General features: G+C 43.5%; 1 protein-coding gene across 2 annotated transcripts in view; it reads left to right on the forward strand.

Moving 5' to 3' along the window:
- The window catches only part of SLC44A1 (solute carrier family 44 member 1), a 1,740,232-nt gene that overhangs the window by 1,111,121 nt on the left and 606,563 nt on the right, over positions 1-22,548 (forward strand). For both annotated transcript variants that reach the window (XM_044061029.1, XM_044061030.1), the window contains exon 9: positions 20,591-20,777. In XM_044061029.1, coding sequence (XP_043916964.1) covers positions 20,591-20,777 — 187 coding nt within the window. The remainder of the gene's footprint in view (positions 1-20,590; positions 20,778-22,548) is intronic.

Genomic DNA, 22,548 nt, shown 5'->3' on the forward strand with positions numbered 1-22,548 from the left:
CAAGGTACGGTTCTTGAACACGTTTGTTAGAGTTGGGGAAAATTCCACACTGAAAGATAATTACTTTATAAGGAATCTATTTATATATTAAAATATCGTACTTTAATGCCTACGGCTTGAATTTTGAACTGAATTGGAAGTATTTGATTGTTTTTATTGGATAATTGATTAATTACTGTTTTGGTGATTTTATATATTGTGTTTGACTGTTTGTTACTCCTTGAAGGCTGAGAAGCTGAGGCAGTAGACTAACTCATTCCCTCCAGTACAGCTCTTTTGATTGTGCACCTTTTAACTCCTAGTGGGCGTGGCTTGAGCCTTTAAAAATAAAGTTATCACCTTACAATTCTAACAAATACTCATTGACATAGGTCAAATATCAATACAATTGTGTTTGCCATCATGTATGCTTCAAGATAAAATAATTCTGATACCTTGTACAGGGCATGGTTTTGGAATTATTAATGCAAATATGAACAAGCAATATTTGACGCCTAGAGGAGCAGTAGGAGGTAACTGCAGATGCACCTGGAGGGGTCACTCGGATGTTAAATTTTACATCATTTGGGTCAGTAGCCTGTTTTTACTTTTATTTTGATTTTTTTTTCTGTTGTGGCTACTGTTCTTCTACCATGGCCTTGGCTGCTTCTGCCGCGTTTTGAAATGGTTGGATTCTAGAAGCAGCAACACTGTCTTCTGTGCATGCTTTTACAAAATACTATGAACTAGATTCCTTCTCCAGGTCTATGATAGGCCTTGCTAGGACCATTCTCAAGGGGCTTCTGAAACCGCAGCTTTCCTCCCCCACTTAGTCTAAACTATGGTACTCTAACCATATGCTTTTGATCACGTAGTGGTATAGTACAGTTGCGTAAGTAAACTTACCCTAACAGTAGGTGTTTAAATGCTCACTGCTGCAGTAGCCTGTTCCTTCAATCACACCCCTAATTTTTGTCTGTTTTGCCCTGGTGTGGCTCTCTATTTTCCAAGCATTGTCCTTGTCAGGCCTTTTAGCATTCCTCTCTTACTTCAAGATAACAGTTTGGATGTACGGAATTTGCCCAGAAAGCTTTGTTAGCTGGCCAGCTGGTATTCCCCATGTAATTAAGGCTACTGCAGCAATGATCATTTGAACATCTACTTTCATGGTACGTTTACTTAACACAGCTGTACATTCTGCTACTGAGTTTCCTTTTACTGGCATGAATTGGTCAATTTATGCTCAAAACAGCAAAAACTTGCAGCCCTTTGCCTGCATTTAGCCATCTAACTTTAATGTGATAAAGAATGTAATGAACTTCTTCTTCTGGTTTGGACATAAAATTGTTGAAACTGACAATGGGGCAACCCTTACCTTCAGATATAGTTTGCAGTTTTCATTACAACTTGCATTATTTTTCTCCATTTGACAACTTTATTGCAGAGTTTACTGATGAATGATGCAGTGAAGTATCATTTGTAGCACTGAAACCTCCTTGTAGAGCTACCTCTGCAATTTAATATTAGCTCAGTTTATATCCACACATATTCTTGGCACCATCCCAAATAAAAAATTGCAGTTTATATTTTTATTATTTTTATTTTTTTTAGAAAAACAAAATACATCATCCATACCTGTCAACCTTTTGGTGCAAGAAGTATGGAATTAAGCCTACAATAAATAATGGGGTAGAGAGAAAAAGCCCTAAAATAGAGCTAGATTTTAAATATTGCTCTTAGTAACATTTTTTTGTTAACATGCCATTTCTAGAGGATACCAAGTCTGAAACTCGAATGTATCATCATTTGGTGAGTTCAAGCCTCAAGTGATTTGTCAAAAAATCACAACTTTTTATGAGAATTAGACAAAAAATGTGAGGCAAAAATCTGGACAGTTGAGGTATGACATCATCACTTGTAGTGCCTTTTATACTGGCAAAATTTGCTTGTTGTTCATATATTGAACATGTTTCACTGAAACCATGAGTAAGTTAAAGCCGGGTTGTATTTGAAATATCTTTTCTTTTTTATCTAGTGCATTTGCATTGTAAAGGAATGTTTTTGCTTTGTCCTTCAGTTGCTCCAATAAATCGTTTTGCTTAATCTGTTAACCTTGTTATTGTCCTTGCTGAAAGACAGATGTCTTACAAATAACTTTTCAGAAGCCAGAGGCAACTTGCATGATGTCCTTCAAGGATGCATCTGCAGTCATAACAAATGGGTTGTCCTGTCATCAGGCAGCCCTTCGGTCGGCCGGATTCCAAAGTCTGGGTCTGGCCTCGGCTGGTGTCGCACTTCACCCGACGTCATCTCTGCTGGTCTTCGGGTATAAAGGCATCAGCCGACGCCATTTTCCTCAGTCTTTCTTGCCGCGTGGCGCCCGAAGCAGAAGTTGTTCGCAAGTGCCGGTCGGTCAGATCCAGAGATTACTACTACCGAATACTACTTGAAGACTTCTAAAAGCTAAGTACCCGTTGGGGACTCTTTCTTGCCTCAGCCGATGTCAGAAAAAGTAAATAACTGTTTAACTTGTGGGAAACAAATACCTCATAAAGATTTCCACTCTTACTGCTTACCTTGTTTAGGCCCAGACCACGGCGTAGCAGCCTGTTTAGCCTGTGCTTCCTTCAACCGACGAACGCTTAGGCGTCGGTCGGAGTTTGCTGAACAGTTTTTCGGATCAGATTTTGCGTACATTATGCCGTCAGATCCTCCGACTTCTCAAATTGTTAAAAAGCAAAGAAAAGACCGACACTCGCGGTCCGGTTTCGGCCGAAACCACGGTTAAGCAAACGCGAGTGTCTCTGTTTCGGCGAAACCGAGCAAGCGGGTCAATCTTCAGCCGAATCCATGACTACTACCGAGGCTCCTGCTACCCTAGTTGAATCGGCCTCTGAAGTTTTGCCTACTAATGTGGTTCCTATAGAATTATCAGACACCATCCCTTTGGATGTCTCTACCCCAGCACGTGGTGCTGCTAGGCCTCCTGCAGCCATGTCTATTAAGGCCTTTGCCAGGGCTAAAGCAGCCAAAACTGCTAAATCAGTGCCTGTTAAGCCCCCCTCACACAGGCCCAGTTCCAGTTCTCAAATGCTTACTCTGGCAGAGGATCTCATCCCTTTAATAAGGGGATCCCAATCTCACCCAGACAGGGCCTCTCAGCCTCCAGAAAAGAGACCTAGAGCCAGTGTCCTCAGATGATTCTTCTGATGATTCAGACATTACAGACCATCCAGAGGCTCCTTTTTCTACTTATGAAGATTCCGATGCTGAAGAATCTATTCCATCTGCCTCTCCACCAGAGGAATTTTCATTTGGGGAAACCTTACATGCCATGAGAGAGCAATTCCAATGGCAGGGACAAGATTTCTCAGATTCAAGAAAAAGGCTTAGGACCTTTCTACACTTACCGCAACATAGGCCCTTAGCTGTACCTCCAGTTCTGCCTGTTGTGGATGATGCATTTAATGATGTTTGCACTGCTCCTGATACTTTACCTCCAGCCCCTGCCAAACCAGATAGGTTTTACAGGGTACGGACACTCATCACCACCTATACAAGGCCCCACTTGCAGATCCTGAGACTATCTCCCAGGGGCCTAAGGCAGTAACCGACCTCAGCAAAAACCCCTCCCTTCTGAAAGGGAATCCAGGTCCTTAGAGATGGGGTAAAAGTTTACACCTCTGCTACTCTCTCAGCTAGAGCTTTGAACTGTCAGTTTCATATGATCCAATACCAAGAGTTTATGCTTGATCAGTTAACTAAGAAACTGTCCTCTGATGACTCCTTAGATAAGAAATATGTTTTAGAAATGGTGAATAACATTCAGCAGGTTAGTAACCATTCTTTAAAATGTGGCTATGATGCACTGGAGGCTTCATTTAGATCAGCCATGACTGGCACAGTTATAAGAAGGCATGCATGGTTGAAAGAACAGGTCTTGCCGGATCATGTTAAAGCAAAACTGTTAGATGCTCCTATGGATAAGGCCAGTCTATTTGGTTCTCCTGCCCAGCAAGTAATGAAGAAAATGGAAGAGAAGGCAAAATCTGTACAAACAGTTAAAGATTTCTTACAGGTTCAGCCCCCAAGGTTTAGCAGGAACTGGCCTTCCAAAAATTGGTCCTTTCCAGACTCCTCTAAATCTCAGAGAGGCAGGAATAGGCGTTCCAGAGGCAGAAGTCAATCCAGAGGAGGTGCCTACAGAGGGCGCCAGTGGCAAGGCAATAACCAGCGAGGCACAGACACAACCACTGCCACTGCAACAGGACAATCACAGTGACTTGGCTCTGACACCGCCTACCAGGGAACAAATAGCAGCACCCTTAGGTGGAAAGTTAGCCTTATTTTCAAAAATTGGCACTATATCACAAAAGACAAGTGGATTTTGCAGACTATAGACCAAGGCTACAGGTTTCACTTCCACACCTTACCAGTAAAAGAGGAATGCCAAACCTACCTCCAAATCAGAAAACAGAAGCTCTAAAACAGATAGCTCAATTAACAAAGATGAGAGCTGTGGAAAGAGTACCACCAACAGAACAGGGCAAAGGATTCTACTCCAGACTCTTCCTAGTACCAAGAAAAGAGAAAAGTTGGAGACCTATTCTCGACCTGTCCTTAAACACATTCATCATTGTCCCAAAATTCAAAATGCTGACCCTACATCAACTTCTTCCCATGCTGGGCAAGGAGTGTTGGCTGGTAACTCTAGATCTCAAGGAGGCATACCTGCACGTCCCCATACGACCAAATTGCAGAAGATACCTCAGATTTCTTGCAGGATCAGAACATTATCAATTCTCAGCATTGCCCTTTGGCTTATCTACTGCCAGAGTATTCACAAAATGCCTGGCATCAGTAATCGCTCATTGCAGGCTACAGGAATCCAAATTTATCCATACCTGGACGACTGCCTGATACAAGCGGACAACAAAAGCAAGCTGACAAAAGACTTACAAAGAGTCATTTGCTTACTACAAGCCCTGGGATACACAGTCAATTTAAAAGTCAAGACTAATACCATCCCAAACAAAAACATTCTTGGGTGCAGAATTGGACACAGTAAAACAGATGGCATTCCTAACTGCAGAAAAACAAGAACAACTCCCTCTTTACTTGTTGGCATTAACAAAGCAGAACAAACTAACAGCAAGGAAAGTACTGCAGGCCTTGGGCTTCATGGCATCATGCATAATCCTGGTCCCCCATGCCAGATTGCATATGAGAAAACTACAGTGGTACCTAAAGAATTTATGGTCTCAACACAGGCACAGCTTAGAAACCGAAATACCACTAATCCCATGCCTGAAACAAGAGTTCCTATGGTGGGCTCAAGCATGCCAGTCGAACCCAGGCTTGCCCTTCCACAGCTTTCAAGCAAGCCAAACCATCACAACGGACGCCTCAGACCTAGGTTGGGGGGCCCACATGCTGGACAAATGCATACAAGGATTATGGACCCCAGATCAACTGCACCTGCACATAAATCAAAAAGAAATGCTGGCAGTAAAACTAGCAATCCAGAATTTCAGACCATTCCTCAAAGAAGGCCATTTGATGATAAGGACAGACAACACCACAGTCATGTGGTACATCAACAAACAGGGAGGCACTCATTCATACCCCCTATGCCGAATGACTCTGGACCTATGGAATATGGCTCTGAGCTACAACATTCAGTTACAGGCAATATTTGTACCGGGAAAAGAAAACATCCTAGCAGACATGTTAAGCAGAACTACCTCGGATGCTCACGAATGGATGCTACACCCGGACATCTTCAAGGCCATCACACAGAAATGGGGAATGCCACAAATAGACCTATTCGCATCCCCACTCAATCACCAGCTCAAGAAATTCTGCACAAGGACATACCACCCACTTGCATGGAAGGTGGACTCTCTATCCTTCAGTTGGAAAGGCCTGACAGCATATGCATTTCCACCTCTTCCTTTGATGCACAAGATACTACTGAAAATCAAAGAGGAGCGTCCAAGGATAATTCTGATAGCTCCAAATTGGCCAAGGCAACACTGGTATCCATTGCTGAGGAGCATGTCTCGGGGGAGAACGTGGACACTACCCCTGATGCCTTTGATGTTAACTCAGAACGACTACAACATCATGCATCCAAATCTAAAAACTCTGCAACTAACTGCCTGGAACATTACATAACAGCAACTAACCCAGATTTATCCCAAAGGGTTAAAGACATTATCCTGGAGGCCCGCAGACCTTCTACAAGAAGGAACTATGCAGGGAAATGGATGTGTCAAAGATAGATATTGCCAACATCCTGGAGTATTTGGCAGAGCTTCTCCATACAGGCCTGTCCTATTCCTCCATCAAGATACATGCATCAGCTATTTCTGCAGAATACAGCTTCGATCCCCCTGTCTTCTCACATCCTCTACTCAGGCAGTTCCTCAGAGGAATCAAGAATGTAAAACCTCCTAGGAAACCACCATTACCAGCATGGGACTTGAACTTTGTGCTAGAAAAATTGACACTCCCTCCATTCGAACCAGCAGCAACAGCAGATCTTCAACACCTATCCTGGAAAACTGCTTTCCTACTGGCAATTACTTCAGCAAGAAGGGTTTCGGAACTACAGGCCTTAATGGCAGTACAACCCTTCCTAATCTTCCATCAAGATAGAGTATCCATGAGAACTAATCCTACATTTATGCCTAAGGTGGTATCCAGAGTGTCTCTAAACCAGGCAATCCACCTACCTACCTTCTTTCCCAATCCACAGAACAGGCGGGAAAGACTGCTGCATACCTTGGATGTACATAGGCACTTCCGCTACTACCTGGACAGAACCAAGGGCAATAGAAAAACTGACCAGCTTCTAGTAGCCTATGCAACAGGAAGGGAAGGAAAAGCAATCTCCAAACAGACAATCTCCAAGTGGATAGGAAATTGCATAAGATTCTGTTACTCCTACCATGGAAAGCCAATTCCACAGAACATAAGACCTCACTCTACAAGGGCTACAGCCACTACCACAGCTTTCTTACGAGGAGTGGCAACCAAGGACATTATTGAGGCGGCTACTTGGACCTCCGTGCATACATTTGCCAAGCATTACAACTTACCTCTATACTCTAGATCCCGAGCAGGGTTTGCCACTGCTGTATTGCAAGGGATCCTAACTACACCATAATTCTTCTTCCTCCTCCCTAGTTTGGCTATGGTATTCTACCCATTTGTTATGACTGCAGATGCATCCTTGAAGGACATAGTACAGTTTTGTACCTACCATAAATGTAGATGTCCGAACAGGATAGCATCTGCAGTCAGGATTACCCTCCTTCCCTCTGTAGTATTCCTAGGGTATTTATCCTCCTAATAGCTAGCTGGGGGGGATCTCTTATGGTGTATTTGTTTGTATATATGTACATACATGCTTATTTTTTGTGTTTGCCTACCTTTTTTTTGGAAACATTGGCATTTACCCAAAATTTAGTTTTCCAAGAGGGCAACTGGCATCTGGGGCAAGAAACACTGAGGAAAATGGCGTCGGCTGATGCCTTTATACCCGAAGACCAGCAGAGATGACGTCGGGTGAAGTGCGACACCAACCGAGGCCAGACCCAGACTTTGGAATCCGGCCGACCGAAGGGCTGCCTGACGACAGGACAACCCATTTGTTATGACTGCAGATGCTATCCTGTTCGGACATCTACATTTATGGTAGGTACAAAACTGTACTTTTTTACCAACTCTTTTAATATTGTTTGCTTTCTCTATTGTCACCACGTCAGTAAGACAGTTGTATTTATTCATTTTTCTTTGTAAGGCCATTACAAATTAACTCTGAAAACAGCAGCCTTTTCTGATAAATTAGGTAAAAATTGGGTAACTTGGACTTCAGTAAAGAGGTTGTCCAGTTTCCATTTCTCATTTAATTAAATTCATTCGTTACAAAATTTTCTTTTGCATGGTTTCTATATTAAAGGTAACTTTGACATTGGAAATTGCAACACAAAAATGGCTTAATATTAAACTGTGTCACACTAGTGATATTTGTAAAAACAAACATGCATTCTGTAGCTTTGATTACTGTGAGAAACACTCTTAAGCAGCAAATCTGACTGTAAACTTAGCCACTTTTAAACCATTAAATTCAAAAGCTTATTTGGAACAAGGCAGTAAAGGATGGGCATCCTAGTCTTTTCAGGCTTACGTAAAGTTCAGTATGGTACAGCAAATCCATTTTTCAAAGCTACAACTGCTATCAGCAAGCCTCAGTTTCATAGCATTGCCATCTTTTGATCCATAGGTCCATATGTCAGTACTAAGCTAACTGCCCTTGTGAGCCATTTTAAGCCTAGCCAATTATCCCTTGTGAGACTCAAACCCTGCACCTTGTGCTTGTAAGGCAAACACCTTAACCATTAGGCCACCCTCAGAGAGCTCCAAAAAACTAAACTGGAAATTACAAGGGAAAGAAGTTCCCCCTTCCCTCCTTTAGCTGGCCTTTTTTTTTTGTTTGTTTTCACTATATATACTCGGGCTTCTTGGCTTAGTCTGAGGATCTTGCATTTATACACCCGCTTAGATACTCCTCTGCCAATGGGTTTAGGTTATATGATGGACGTATGAGAGGTTTTTGGCTTTGATAAGTGGGAAGGACACCAGGTTACTTCAGTGAGATTAGCCCATCTTTATTGGAATATTGTGCCAGTGATCAGTAGGACTTGCATTGCTTTAAGTTCTTACACTACATACTTTCATGTCACATTATAAAGTACTGCTGAATAATTCATTGATGTTCTTCATCTCACATTGCTGCAGTCCTTACATATGGGTAGTCCGCTGTCCTCGGTCGGCCCGAATACCAAAGTATAAGGCTGACGTCGGTCATGGGCGCTCAGATCTGACATCAGAGCGTCAGGGTATTAAAGCGCATGACCGACGTCATATCCTCAGTCTTTTTTGCCGCATGGTCCGATGCAGAAGCAGCGTTTGCAAGTGCCGTTCGGCGTTCTGAAATTTTGTATTCTGAGTTTCAGACCGAAACCAAGTTGGGCTAAGTACCCGTTGGAATATTTTTGTTTTTCTTGCCTCAGTTAATTCCGGATGTCAGAAAAAGTGAATAATTGTATTTCTTGTGGGAAACAGATACATAGGGATTACCACTCTCTTTGTATTCCTTGTTTGGGACCTGAGCACGGCGTGATCGGGTGTAAACTTTGTGCTAGGTTTAATAAGCGCACCATTAAGCGTAGGTTAGATTGCGCTAGGCTTGTCTTGATGGCGGTGTAATTATAATATGCCGTCAGATCCCCGACGCCCGCTACTCGAAGAAGCAAAGACAAATCTTTAAAGTCCAGGCAGGATGAGTCGTCCGTTCCGGACGCCGGTTCTTTAGAAACTACGGTGGAATCTGTGGATTCAGCCGAGGTTTCAGTTGAGTCTCAGGGGGAGGCTTTAATTTTGCAAGATGTGGCCTCTCAGGAGTCAGGTCAGGCTGAGGGGGCCTCTCAGGTTGCTGTTCTCCCTTCCTTGCCTAAGGTGGTTAGGCCTTCTCCTTCTGTATCTAAGGCTCCTTCCAAAGGCAGGCCTGGATGTCCTTCAAGGATGCATCTGCAGTCATAACAAATGGGTTGTCCTGTCGTCAGGCAGCCCTTCGGTCTGCCGGATTCCAAAGTCTGGGTCCGGCTTCGGCTGATGTCGCATTTCACCCGACGTCATCTCTGCTGGTCTTAGGGTATAAAAGCATCAGCCGACGCCATTTTCCTCAGTCTTTCTTGCTGCGTGGCACCCGAAGCAGAAGCTGTTCGCAAGTGCCGGTCGGTCAGATCCAGAGATTACTACTACCGAATACTACTCAAGACTTCTAAAAGCTAAGTACCCGTTGGGACTCTTTCTTGCCTCAGCCGATGTCAGAAAAAGTAAATAACTGTTTAACTTGTGGGAAACAAATACCTCATAAAGATTTCCACTCTTACTGCCTACCTTGTTTAGGCCCAGACCACGACGTAGCAGCCTGTTTAGCCTGTGCTTCCTTCAACGCTTAGGCGCTTGGCGGACGGAGTTTGCTGAACAGTTAATTGGCTCAGATTTTGCATACATTATGCCGTCGGATCCTCCGACTACCCAAATTGTTAAAAAACGCAAAGAAAAAGACTGACACTCACGGTCCGCGGTTTCGGCCGAAACCACGGGTAAGCAAGCGAGTGTCTCGGTTTCGCGAAACCGAAAACGGGTCAATCTTCAGCGAATCCATGACTACTACTGAGGCTCCTGCTACCTTAGTTGAATCGGCCTCTGAAGTTTTGCCTACTACTGTGGTTCCTAGTGAATTATCAGACACCATCCCTTTGGATGTCTCTACACCAGCATGTGGTGCTGCTAGGCCTCCTGCAGCCATGTCTATAAAGGCCTTTGCCAGGGCTAAAGCAGCCAAAACTGTTAAATCAGTGCCTGTTAAGACCACCTCACATAGGCCCACTTCTAGTTCACAAATGCTTACTCTGGCAGAGGATTTAATCTCCTTAATTAGGGGATCCCAATCTCACCCAGACAGGGCCTCTCAGCCTCCAGAAAAGAGACCTAGAGCAGAGCCCCCCCGAGCCAGTGTCCTCTGATGATTCTTCGGATGACTCAGACATTACAGATCAGCCAGAGGCTCCTTTTTCTACTTATGAAGATTCCGATGCTGAAGAATCCATTCCATCTGCCTCTCCACCAGAGGAATTTTCCTTTGGGGAAACCTTACATGCCATGAGAGAACACTTCCAATGGCAGGGACAAGATTTCTCAGATTCAAGAAAAGGCTTAGGACCTTTCTGAACTTACCACAACATAGGCCCTTAGCTATACCTCCAGTTCTGCCTGTTGTGGATGATGCATTTAATGATGTTTGCACTGCTCCTGATACTTTACCTCCAGCCCCTGCCAAACCAGATAGATTTTACAGGGTGCCAGACACTCATCACCACCTATACAAGGCCCCACTTGCAGATCCTGAGACTATATCCCAGGGGCCTAAGGCAGTAGCCGACCTCAGCAAAAACCCTCTCCCTTCTGAAAGGGAATCCAGGTCCTTAGAGAGATGGGGAAAAAGTTTACACCTCTGCTACTCTCTCAGCTAGAGCTTTAAACTGTCAGTTTCACATGATCCAATACCAAGAGTTTATGCTTGATCAGTTAACTAAGAAGCTGTCCTCTGATGACTCCTTAGATAAGAAATATGTTTTAGAAATGGTGAATAACATTCAGCAGGTTAGTAACCATTCTTTAAAAGGTGGCTATGATGCACTGGAGGCTTCATTTAGATCAGCCATGACTGGCACAGTGATAAGAAGGCATGCATGGTTGAAGGAACAGGTTTTGCCGGATCATGTTAAAGCAAAGCTGTTAGATGCTCCTATGGATAAGGCCAGTCTATTTGGTACACCTGCTCAGCAAGTAATGAAGAAAATGGAAGAGAAGGCAAAATCTGTACAAACAGTTAAGGATTTCTTACAGGTTCAGCCCCCAAGGTTTAGCAGGAACTGGCCTGCCAAAAATTGGTCCTTCCCAGACTCCTCAAAATCTCAAAGAGGCAGGAATAGACGCTCTAGAGGCAGAAATCAATCCAGAGGAGGTGCCTATAGAGGACGCCAGTGGCAAGGTAATAACCAGAGAGGCACAGACACAACCACTGCCACTGCAACAGGACAATCACAGTGACTTGACTCTGACACCGCCTACCAGGGAGCAAATAGCAGCACCTTTAGGCGGAAAGTTAGCCTTATTTTCGAAAAATTGGCACTATTTCACAAAAGACAAGTGGATTTTGCAAACCATAGACCAAGGCTACAGGTTCCACTTCCACACCTTACCAGTAAAAAGAGGAATGCCAAACCTACCTCCAAATCAAAAAACAGAAGCTCTAAAGCAGATAGCTCAATTAACAAAGATGAGAGCTGTGGAAAGAGTACCAATAACACAACAGGGCAAAGGATTCTACTCCAGACTCTTCCTAGTACCAAGAAAAGAGAAAAGTTGGAGACCTGTTCTCGACCTGTCCGTCTTAAACACATACATCATTGTACCAAAATTCAAAATGCTGACCCTACACCAACTTCTTCCCATGCTGGGCAAGGAGTGTTGGCTGGTAACTCTAGATCTCAAGGAGGCATACCTGCACGTCCCCATACGACCAAATTGCAGAAGATACCTCAGATTTCTTGCAGGATCAGAGCATTATCAATTCTCAGCATTGCCCTTTGGCTTATCTACTGCGCCCAGAGTATTCACAAAATGCCTGGCATCAGTAATCGCTCTTTGCAGGCTACAGGGAATCCAAATTTATCCATACCTGGACGACTGCCTGTTACAAGCGGACAACAAAAGCAAGCTGACAACAGATTTACAAAGAGTCATTTGCTTACTACAAGCCCTGGGATACACAGTCAATTTAAAAAGTCAAGACTGATACCATCCCAGACAAGAACATTCTTGGGTGCGAATTGGACACAGTAAAACAAATGGCATTCCTAACTGCAGAAAAACAAGCACAACTCCTCTTTACTTCTTGGCATTAACAAAGCAGCACAAACTAACAGCAAGAAAAGTACTGCAGGCCTTGGGCTTCATGGCATCATGCATAATCCTGGTCCCCATGCCAGACTGCATATGAGAAAACTACAGTGGTACCTAAAGAATTTATGGTCTCAACACAGGCACAGCTTAGAAACCAAATCCCACTAATCCCATGCCTGAAACAAGAGTTCCTATGGTGGGCTCAAGCATGCCAGTCAAACCCAGGCTTGCCCTTCCACAACTTTCAAGCAAACCAAACCATCACAACGGACGCCTCAGACCTAGGCTGGGGGGCGCACATGTTGGACAAGTGCATACAAGGATTGTGGACTCCAGACCAGCTGCACCTGCACATAAACCAAAAAGAATTGCTGGCAGTAAAACTAGCAATCCAGAAATTCAAACCATTCCTCAAAGAAGACCATTTAATGATAAGGACAGACAACACCACAGTCATGTGGTACATCAACAAACAGGGAGGCTCTCATTCATACCCCCTATGCAGAATGACTCTGGACCTTTGGAATATGGCTCTGAGCTACAACATCCAGTTACAGGCAATATTTGTGCCGGGAAAAGAAAACACCCTAGCAGACATGTTAAGCAGAACCACCTCGGATGCTCACGAATGGATGCTACACCCGGACATCTTCAAGGCCATCACAAAGAAATGGGGAATGCCACAAATAGACCTATTCGCATCCCCACTCAATCACCAGCTCAAAAAATTCTGCACAAGGACATGCCACCCACTAGCATGGAAGGTGGACTCTCTATCCTTCAGTTGGAAAGGCCTGACAGCCTATGCATTTCCACCTCTGCCTTTGATGCACAAGATACTACTGAAAATCAAAGAGGAACGTCCAAGGATAATTCTGATAGCTCCGAATTGGCCAAGACAACACTGGTATCCTTGCTGAGGAGCATGTCTCAGGCGAGAATGTGGCCAATACCCCTGATGCCTTTGATGTTAACTCAGAACAACTACAACATCATGCACCCAAACCTAAAAACCTTGCAACTGACTGCCTGGAACATCACATAACAGCTACTAACCCAGACTTATCCCAAAGGGTTAAAGACATTATCCTTGAAGCCCGCAGACCTTCAACAAGAAGGAACTATGCAGGAAAATGGAAAAGGTTTGTCATTTGGAGTACTGAAAGAGGAAAAGATGTCTCGAACATAGATATTGATAACATCCTGGAGTACTTGGCAGAGCTTCTACATACGGGCCTGTCCTATTCCTCCATCAAGATACATGCATCAGCTATTTTCGCAGAATACAGCTTCGATCCACCTGTCTTTTCAAGATCCTCTACTCAGGCAATTCCTCAGAGGGACCAAGAATGTAAAACCTCCTAGGAAACCACCATTACCAGCATGGGACTTGAACTTTGTGCTAGAAAAATTGACACTCCCTCCATTTGAACCAGCAGCAACAGCAGATCTTCAACACCTATCATGGAAAACTGCTTTCCTACTGGCAATTACTTCAGCAAGGAGGGTTTCGAACTACAGGCCTTAATGGCAGTACAACCCTTCCTAATCTTCCATCAAGATAGAGTGTCCATGAGAACTAATCCTACTTTTATGCCCAAGGTGGTATCCAGAGTGTCTTTAAACCAGGCAATCCACCTACCTACCTTCTTTCCCAATCCACAGAACAGCAGGGAAAGGCTGCTGCATACCTTGGATGTACATAGACAGTTACGCTACTACCTGGACAGAACCAAAAGTAACAGAAAAACTGACCAGCTTTTAGTAGCCTATGCAACAGGAAGGGAAGGAAAAGCAATTTCCAAACAGACAATCTCCAAATGGATAGGAAATTGCATAAGATTCTGTTACTCCTACCATGGAAAACCAGTTCCACAGAACATAAGACCTCATTCTACAAGGGCTACAGCCACTACCACAGCTTTCTTACAAGGAGTGGCAACCAAGGACATTATTGAGGCGGCTACTTGGACCTCCGTGCATACATTTGCCAAGCATTATAATTTACCTCTATACTCTAGATCCCGAGCAGGGTTCGCCACTGCTGTATTGCAAGGGATCCTAACTACACCATAATTCTTCTTCCTCCCCTAGTTTGGCTATGGTATTCTACCCATTTGTTATGACTGCAGATGCATCCTTGAAGGACATAGAACAGTTTTGTACCTACCATAAATGTAGATGTCCGAACAGGATAGCATCTGCAGTCAGGATTACCCACCCTCCTTCCCCTCTGTGGTACTCCTAGGGTATTTACCCTCCTAATAGCTAGCTGGGGAGTCTCTTATGGTGTATTTGTTTGTATATATGTACATACATGCTTATTTTTTGTGTTTGCCTTCTACTATTTTGGAAACATTGGCATTTATCCAAAATTTAGCTTTCCTAGAGGGCAACTGGCATCTGGGGCAAGAAACACTGAGGAAAATGGCGTCGGCTGATGCTTTTATACCCGAAGACCAGCAGAGATGACGTCGGGTGAAATGCGACATCAGCGGCGACCCAGACTTTGGAATCCGGCCGATCGAAGGGCTGCCTGACGACAGGACAACCCATTTGTTATGACTGCAGATGCTATCCTGTTCGGACATCTACATTTATGGTAGGTACAAAACTGTACTTTTGTCTTCCACGGGTGTCAGTCCTAGTTCTGCAGGTTCTGTGCCTAAAAAACACATGCTTAAAATGGCAGAAGATTTAATTTCTTTAATCAGAGGTTCTATGCCCCCTCCTGATAAGAGGCCTAGGGTGGAGCCAGAGGTGGAAAGTTTGGAGCAGGCTTCAGATTACTCAGAGTCTTCGGCTGAAGACATTCAGGATTTTCCTCCTTATTCTGATTCAGACTCAGAGGATTCCACTCCTTCTGCTTCTCCTCCAGAGGATTTTTCTTTTTCAGAAACCCTGCATTCTATGAGGGAACATTTTAAATGGGAAGGTCAGGATTTCTCAGATTCCCGAAAGAGGCTTAGGGAATTTTTGTTTTTGCCACAACATAGGCCCTTGGCTATACCTCCTGTTTTGGATGTTGTTCAAGACATTTTCTCTGAGGCTTCCCTTAATCCAGACTCTCTGCCTCCTGCGCCAGTTAAGCCTGACAGGTATTACAGAGTACCTGAGGCTCATAAATATCTGTATAAGAGTCCAAGGGCTGACCCAGAAACTATTAGCCAGGGACCTAAGGGTGTCAGGGCTTCTGTTGTAAAGAATCCAGTTCCTATTGATAAAGATGCTAGAGCTTTAGATAGATGGGGTAAGAAAGTGTATACCTCTTCCACTTTAGCAATGAGGGCTTTGAATTGCCAGTTTCATATGTTGAAGTATCAGAATTTTCTCCTTACTCAACTAAAATCTAAAGTGGATGCTTTGGCAGAGGGCATAGAGTGTAAAGAATTACAGGATTTGGTACATGCCTCTGAACAGGTGGGTAAGCATTCTTTGCAGTGTGGTTTCGATGCTTTACAGGTTTCTTCCAGGGTGGCTGCCACTGGTTCAGTTATTCGCAGGCACGCCTGGCTTAAGGATCAGAATTTGTCAGAGCATGTTAAAACTAGAATTTTGGATGCTCCTTTACAGTCTGAAGTTTTGTTTGGTTCTCCTGTGGAGTCTGTCTTGAAAAAAATGGAAGACAAGGCTAAGTCTATGCAGACTGTTAAAGATTTTTTTGCAGGTGCAGCCTCCTAAGTTTAGCAGGAATTGGCCTACTAAGGGATGGGCTTATCCTTCTTCTGATTCACAGTCTAGGGGTAGATCTAGACGTGGTAGGGGCAGAGCTCAGAGTACTTTCAGGCCTAGAACGTGGAGTTCACCTGCACAATCTACAGGTGAGGGCAGGGGCCAGTCCTTTCGTAAACAGGCCCAATGACCTGCATTTTCAGCTGCCAGATTCTTCCTGTCTGGCAGCTCCTTTGGGAGGAAAGTTGGCACTCTTCAAGCAAAACTGGCTTTTAGTCACCCAGGACAAATGGGTGTTGGACATTATAGACCGAGGCTACAAGTTTTATTTTCATACATTGCCTCCTTTCAAAGGCATGCCAGACGTTCCTCCTCAGCAAAGGGTAGAGGCTCACAAGCAGATTTCTTTACTTCTTCAAATGGGGCTATACAGCAGGTCCCTCTGTCAGAAGTGGGCCTAGGATTTTATTCTCGCCTGTTTCTAGTACCAAAGAAAGGAAACACTTGGAGACCGATTTTGGATTTATCTATCCTCAACACATACCTAGACATTCCAAAATTCAAAATGTTGACGTTGCAACAACTTCTACCCCTGTTGGGCAAAGATCACTGGATGGTAACTCTGGATCTCAAAGAGGCTTATCTTCATGTTCCTATCAGGCCCAGTTGCAGGAGGTACCTGCGTTTTCGGGCTGGGACTTTACATTATCAGTTCTCTGCATTGCCCTTTGGCTTATCTACTGCCCAGGGTGTTCACAAAGGTTCTGGCTCCAGTGATAGCCTTCTTATGGTTAAGAGGAATACAAATTTATCCTTATTTGGACGATTGCCTGATTCTTGCTCAAGACAAGTACGAACTTCTTCATCATCTACAGTATGTGATGGCACTGTTAAGGTGCCTAGGGTATTCTGTGAACGAAACAAAGTCCAGTCTAGTACCCTCTCAGGAAATGTGCTTTCTGGGTGTGAGACTGAATACAGCTTCCCAGATGGCTTTTTTGACCCCGGACAAGCAAAAGAACCTTACTCTTTACTTCCATCAATTGTCTCTACGGTCCAGGCTGACTGCAAGGACAGTCCTTCAAGCCTTGGGGTGCATGGCATCTTGTATTCTGGTGCTTCCCAATGCCAAACTGCATATGAGGAAGCTACAATGGTATCTCAAAAATGTATGGACACAACACTGCCAAGATCTGGACACTGTCATTCAAATAATACCTTGCATTCAAAAGGAATTTTTATGGTGGGCTCAGGAATGTCACCTAAACAAGGGACTCTCTGTGACCCGACCAGAGGCGAGTCAGATTTTAACGACAGATGCCTCGGACAAGGCTTGGGAGCACACCTCAATGGAAAATGGGTTCAAGACACGTGGCCTGCCAGACTTCAACATTTACATATCAACTTGAAGGAGATGTTAGCAGTCCAATTTGCATTGATGGCTTTCAAGGATTTACTTCACCCAGGGCAAGTGTTGATTCAAACAGACAACACAACTGTCATGTGGTACATCAACAAGCAAGGGGGAACCCATTTGTACCCTCTTTGCAGGCAAGCAATGATTTTGTGGGAGACTGCTCTCAGTTTACACCTCAATCTTCAGGCAAGGTTTCTACCAGGAGCACAGAACTCCTTAGCAGATGTTTTGAGCAGACAGATAGTGGATCCCCACGAGTGGAAATTGGATCCTCATGTATTTCGGAAATTGACAGTGGTATGGGGAACTCCAGACATAGATCTCTTCGCTTCTCCACTAAACTTCCAGTTGCCAAAGTTTTGCACAAAAATGTTTCATCCCACAGCTTGGAAAGTGGATGCTCTATCATTCAGTTGGAGCAATCTTCACGTCTATGCCTTTCCGCCTCTGCCTCTCCTCCCCAAGGTACTCTTGAAGGTCAGACAAGACAAGCCCTCCATGATTCTAATAGCTCCAGATTGGCCTCGACAGCACTGGTACCCTCTGCTGAGGAGTTTAGTACGGGAGCCTCCATGGCCTTTGCCTTCGATTCCGCACCTTTGTCACAGGAGGGCAATCATTTCCTCAATGTCAGGATTCAGTCCCTGCATCTAACAGCCTGGCATATTCTGTTCTAGAACCTGGAGGGTCGCAGCTTCCACAACAGGTTTTGAATGTTATTTTGGAGGCCAGAAGGCCTAGTACAAGGAAAGTTTATGCTGATAAATGGAGGAGATTTTTAATTTGGAGCAAAACAAAGGGCTTTGATGTTTCCAGGCCTGATTTAAGTGTTTCTCTTCAATATCTTACAGAATTATTAGACAAGGGTTTGTCTTTCTCCTCTATAAAAGTTCATGTTGCAGCCATTTCTGCTCACTATGACTGTGACCCTCCATTATTCTCTCATCCTTTGTTTAAGCAATTTCTTAGAGGGGCAAAGAACATAAGACCCCCACGTAGAGCTCCTACTCCTGCCTGGGATCTCAATTTTGTGTTGGAAAAACTTACTTTACCTCCTTTTGAACCTGCAGCTACTGCTGAGTTAAAGTTTTTATCTTGGAAGACTGCTTTTTTGTTGGCCATTACGTCTGCTAGAAGGGTCTCTGAATTACAGGCTCTTATGGCAGTTGAACCCTTCCTAATTTTCCATAAGGATAGGGTATCTCTGCGTACTAATCCTACTTTTATGCCTAAAGTGGTTTCAAATGTGGCCTTGAACCAATCAATTCATTTGCCTACTTTTTATGCAGATCCCCAAAATAAAGGGGAGAAAGTTTTGCACACTTTGGATATTCACAGGCAGTTGCGTTATTATTTGAGCAGGACTAAAGGGTTCAGACAGTCTCAGCAGTTGTTTGTTTCTTTTGCTTTGGGTTCTCAGGGGAAACCTGTTTCAAAACAAACTATTTCTAAGTGGATTGGCTTTTGTATTGCTTTTTGTTATTCTCATCATGGTAAGGAGATTCCGGCTGGAATCAGACCTCACTCCACTAGGGCTACTGGCACCTCTACAGCTTTTTTAAGGGGAGTAGCTACTAAAGATATTTTGGAAGCAGCTACTTGGAGTTCAGTGCATACTTTTTCTAAACATTACCACCTTCCTCTTTATTCCAAATCTAGGGCTGGATTTGCCACTGCAATCTTACAGGGCATTTTGGCAGCTCCCAATGCTTTATGATTTTGCCAGCCTCCCTTTACCTCTGCTTTGGGATTCTACCCATATGTAAGGACTGCAGCAATGTGAGATGAAGAACATAGTACAGTTTTGTACCTACCATAAATGTAGATGTTCGAAGATCCACATTGCTGCAGTCCAATTTACCCTCCCTCCTTCCCCTCTGTAGTTTGGAATGGTTGTATGATTTGGGTGGTAGCTGTTATTTGTACATGCTTTTTGGGAAGTATTCTATTTTTGGCTGTGACCCTTCTTTTTAGGGCCTTCTGACATCTGGGGCAAGAAAAGACTGAGGATATGACGTCGGTCATGCGCTTTAATACCCTGACGCTCTGATGTCAGATCTGAGCGCCCATGACCGACGTCAGCCTTATACTTTGGTATTCGGGCCGACCGAGGACAGCGGACTACCCATATATAAGGACTGCAGCAATGTGGATCTTCGAACATCTACATTTATGGTAGGTACAAAACTGTACTTTTTCCTGTGGGTGATATCTGTTATAGACTGTTTCAAGGATTTTAATTTCATGTTTTGCCTTCTCCAAAGTCCTGACTGCTGCCTAGGCAGCATAAGATTTATTAGCAGCTCAGGTGACTGGCAGAGCTTGAAGGAGGGATGGACTTTGCACATTGCAGGAGGAGGCAGGGTGAAGTTAGTTGCAGAATGCATTGGTTCCCTTGGAGGAAGGAACAGGATACAAAATATGTGGCTTAGGGACAATAAATAGGCTGTCCATGCCACCAGTGGTTGTTAATGTTCACGGTGGATGTGTGAGAGCATACACTCATCTGGATAATGCATGTAAGCCCCCTGGTAATGCAGTTTGCTCTTCCCCCTGCCCAGGGGTTAGGGTTGAGGATGTAATAGCAAGGGCAAATGCTACCCTCATGGCTCCCTGAATGGCACCCCACCCCAGACAGGATTCGCCTCCATATGGAGGACTCCTTACCATGGAGGAACAACTGGACCTAAATCCAAATGGGGGAGACTTAATGGTTGGCAGGCATGGGAGTGGGGGGGGGGGCACTTACAAAAAATTAATAATTTCATGTTTTGTATCACAGTTGTTGGATACTTCGAATTGTTGATAGTATTGTTTAGGTTGATCTTATTTGATAAAGGTGTGACACCCTCTTTGCTATGTAGTTACCCAGGTAGTCCGCATTTAGACATCTCTTTGACTGCATTTCTGCATGTATGTATATAATTATTTAGCTTTTGATCACAAATTTGTGTTAAAAGGAACTGTTTTCTTTTGCAGGTGATTCTTTTGTTGATCATGCTAATAATGCGCAAAAGAGTCGCTCTCACCATTGCCTTGTTCCACGTGGCAGGAAAGGTTTTCATTCACCTTCCCTTGCTTGTCTTCCAACCATTTTGGACATTTGTCGCCCTCATCTTCTTTTGGATTTACTGGATCATGGTGCTGCTGTTCTTGGGCACTGCAGGTAAGTTCAGATTGTATTCTCATTGATTTTGATAGGGGATGCAGGGACTGCCTATTTTATGAACAACAGAAATCTTCATGTGGCTTTACTCCCTGTACATTTAAGTTACTAATTTATTACATAACTTTACAGAGAACATTGGGTATTTAAACAGCTGGTTAGAAGTCTATTGTAGCTAAAACCATGTCATATATTTGTGTCGGCAGTTCCTTTCATGCAGTCTTGTTAATGCATTATCTAAAATGAGTTTATAACTTTTTAATGATTTTTTTCCCCTGTGGCCATAGAATACACAACTAAAATTAAAAGGGGTTTTGTGTACCTGTCTTAGTAGCTGTCTTCAGGTTTTCTTTTTGTATGGGTGGGTGAGTAGATGAAAGATATTTTGAATGGAGTTGCAGTTTTGAAGTGACAGTTACATAACAAGCAGAGGACAGTGCCTTTTTTGCTGAAGTCAGATATTTTTGTGTTCTGTGTACAGATGGTTAGTAAGTACTTTCAGTTTCCTTTTTTATTTAGAGTTTCTCATGTGGCAGAGTAGAAGCATTTCATTCATGCTGTGTAAAAAGCTTTAAACTATTTTCCCTTTTTGAAACACAACTGGGTTTGTTTATAGCACCCTTGTGAACTTTAAAGATGCATAACTGCTGCTGTTTGAGAACTGGAAGATGGAAAGCGAGTCATCTGTGCAAAGGGGAAGAGGGACAAATCCAGGCAACTTAAAGGCTTGTGACTTCAGAAAAGTAGCAGGGAGAGTAAGAGAATCCTGAAGTGAAGATTGGTTGGTACTCCAGAGGATAGCAGTCTCCAGTGCAGTGTTCAACACAAGCTCATGTTCTGTATAAGTTGCCATCCAAACCTGGTCCAGTAGTATGTGTAGGTTACAGGCAAACCTTATAAGGAAATACTGAAGGACATGGTTGCCATCTCCAAGGTCTTTAACTTCATTCCACACAGGTTGCTGATAGGTATGCGGGAGGTTTCAGGATATGACAAGGGAAGACGAGCTGGATTGCTGCACAGTTCAAAGGTAGACCACAACGTGATTTTGGTTAGTGGAAATTATGCAAGGAATAAGCAACTGATTAGTGGAGTGCATCTTCTAGGAGAAATGGTTACTCAGCTGAAATTGTTTCAGTTAGTATTAGTGCAGTAAACAAAATATTTTAGTCACTGTTTACTAAAAAGTTTGGCATTACTTTCAAATGAATAGGTATACTTTAAATTCAGCAGCTGCTTATCTTGTACTCCTGCCATTGTATACAGAGACTGAAAAGCCTCTCTGGCCTGCCGGGAGACATTAACCTCTTTACTTCTTGAGCCCTTAATAGAAAAGGATTGCGTCAGTTTGAGGTTTTTATTTCCAGGGAGACTGATATCTTAGATGATGGTCTTAGCAGTTTGAATGTAAAAACTTAGAAAAATATTTCCTTTGTAGCTATTGAGTTCTTTCCACTATGCTAATAACATCATTACCCTTACTGATGATAACCGGGTGGCTGCTAACATAATTAGAAAATGTTATAGAACTAGCTTATACATAAGGCAGATTCGTTGGATTTGGATGAGAAAAAAGGCATGGATTCCCGGACTGTAAAAGAATCATGAGGATGTTTTTACACTAAGTTAGGGAATATCATTTAAAAGCATGCCCCTACAGTAGCTGACCATTTGCTAAAGAAAAAAAATATAAGCCACCATGTTGGGATAAAAATTGTAGCTGTTGATTAAGAAAATGAAATATTTGATGCTCATTTTAAAAAGTGCAGTT

This window comes from Protopterus annectens, chromosome 2.part0, assembly GCF_019279795.1.
Source record: "Protopterus annectens isolate FY-2018-M chromosome 2.part0, PAN1.0, whole genome shotgun sequence".
NCBI lineage: Eukaryota > Metazoa > Chordata > Ceratodontiformes > Protopteridae > Protopterus > Protopterus annectens.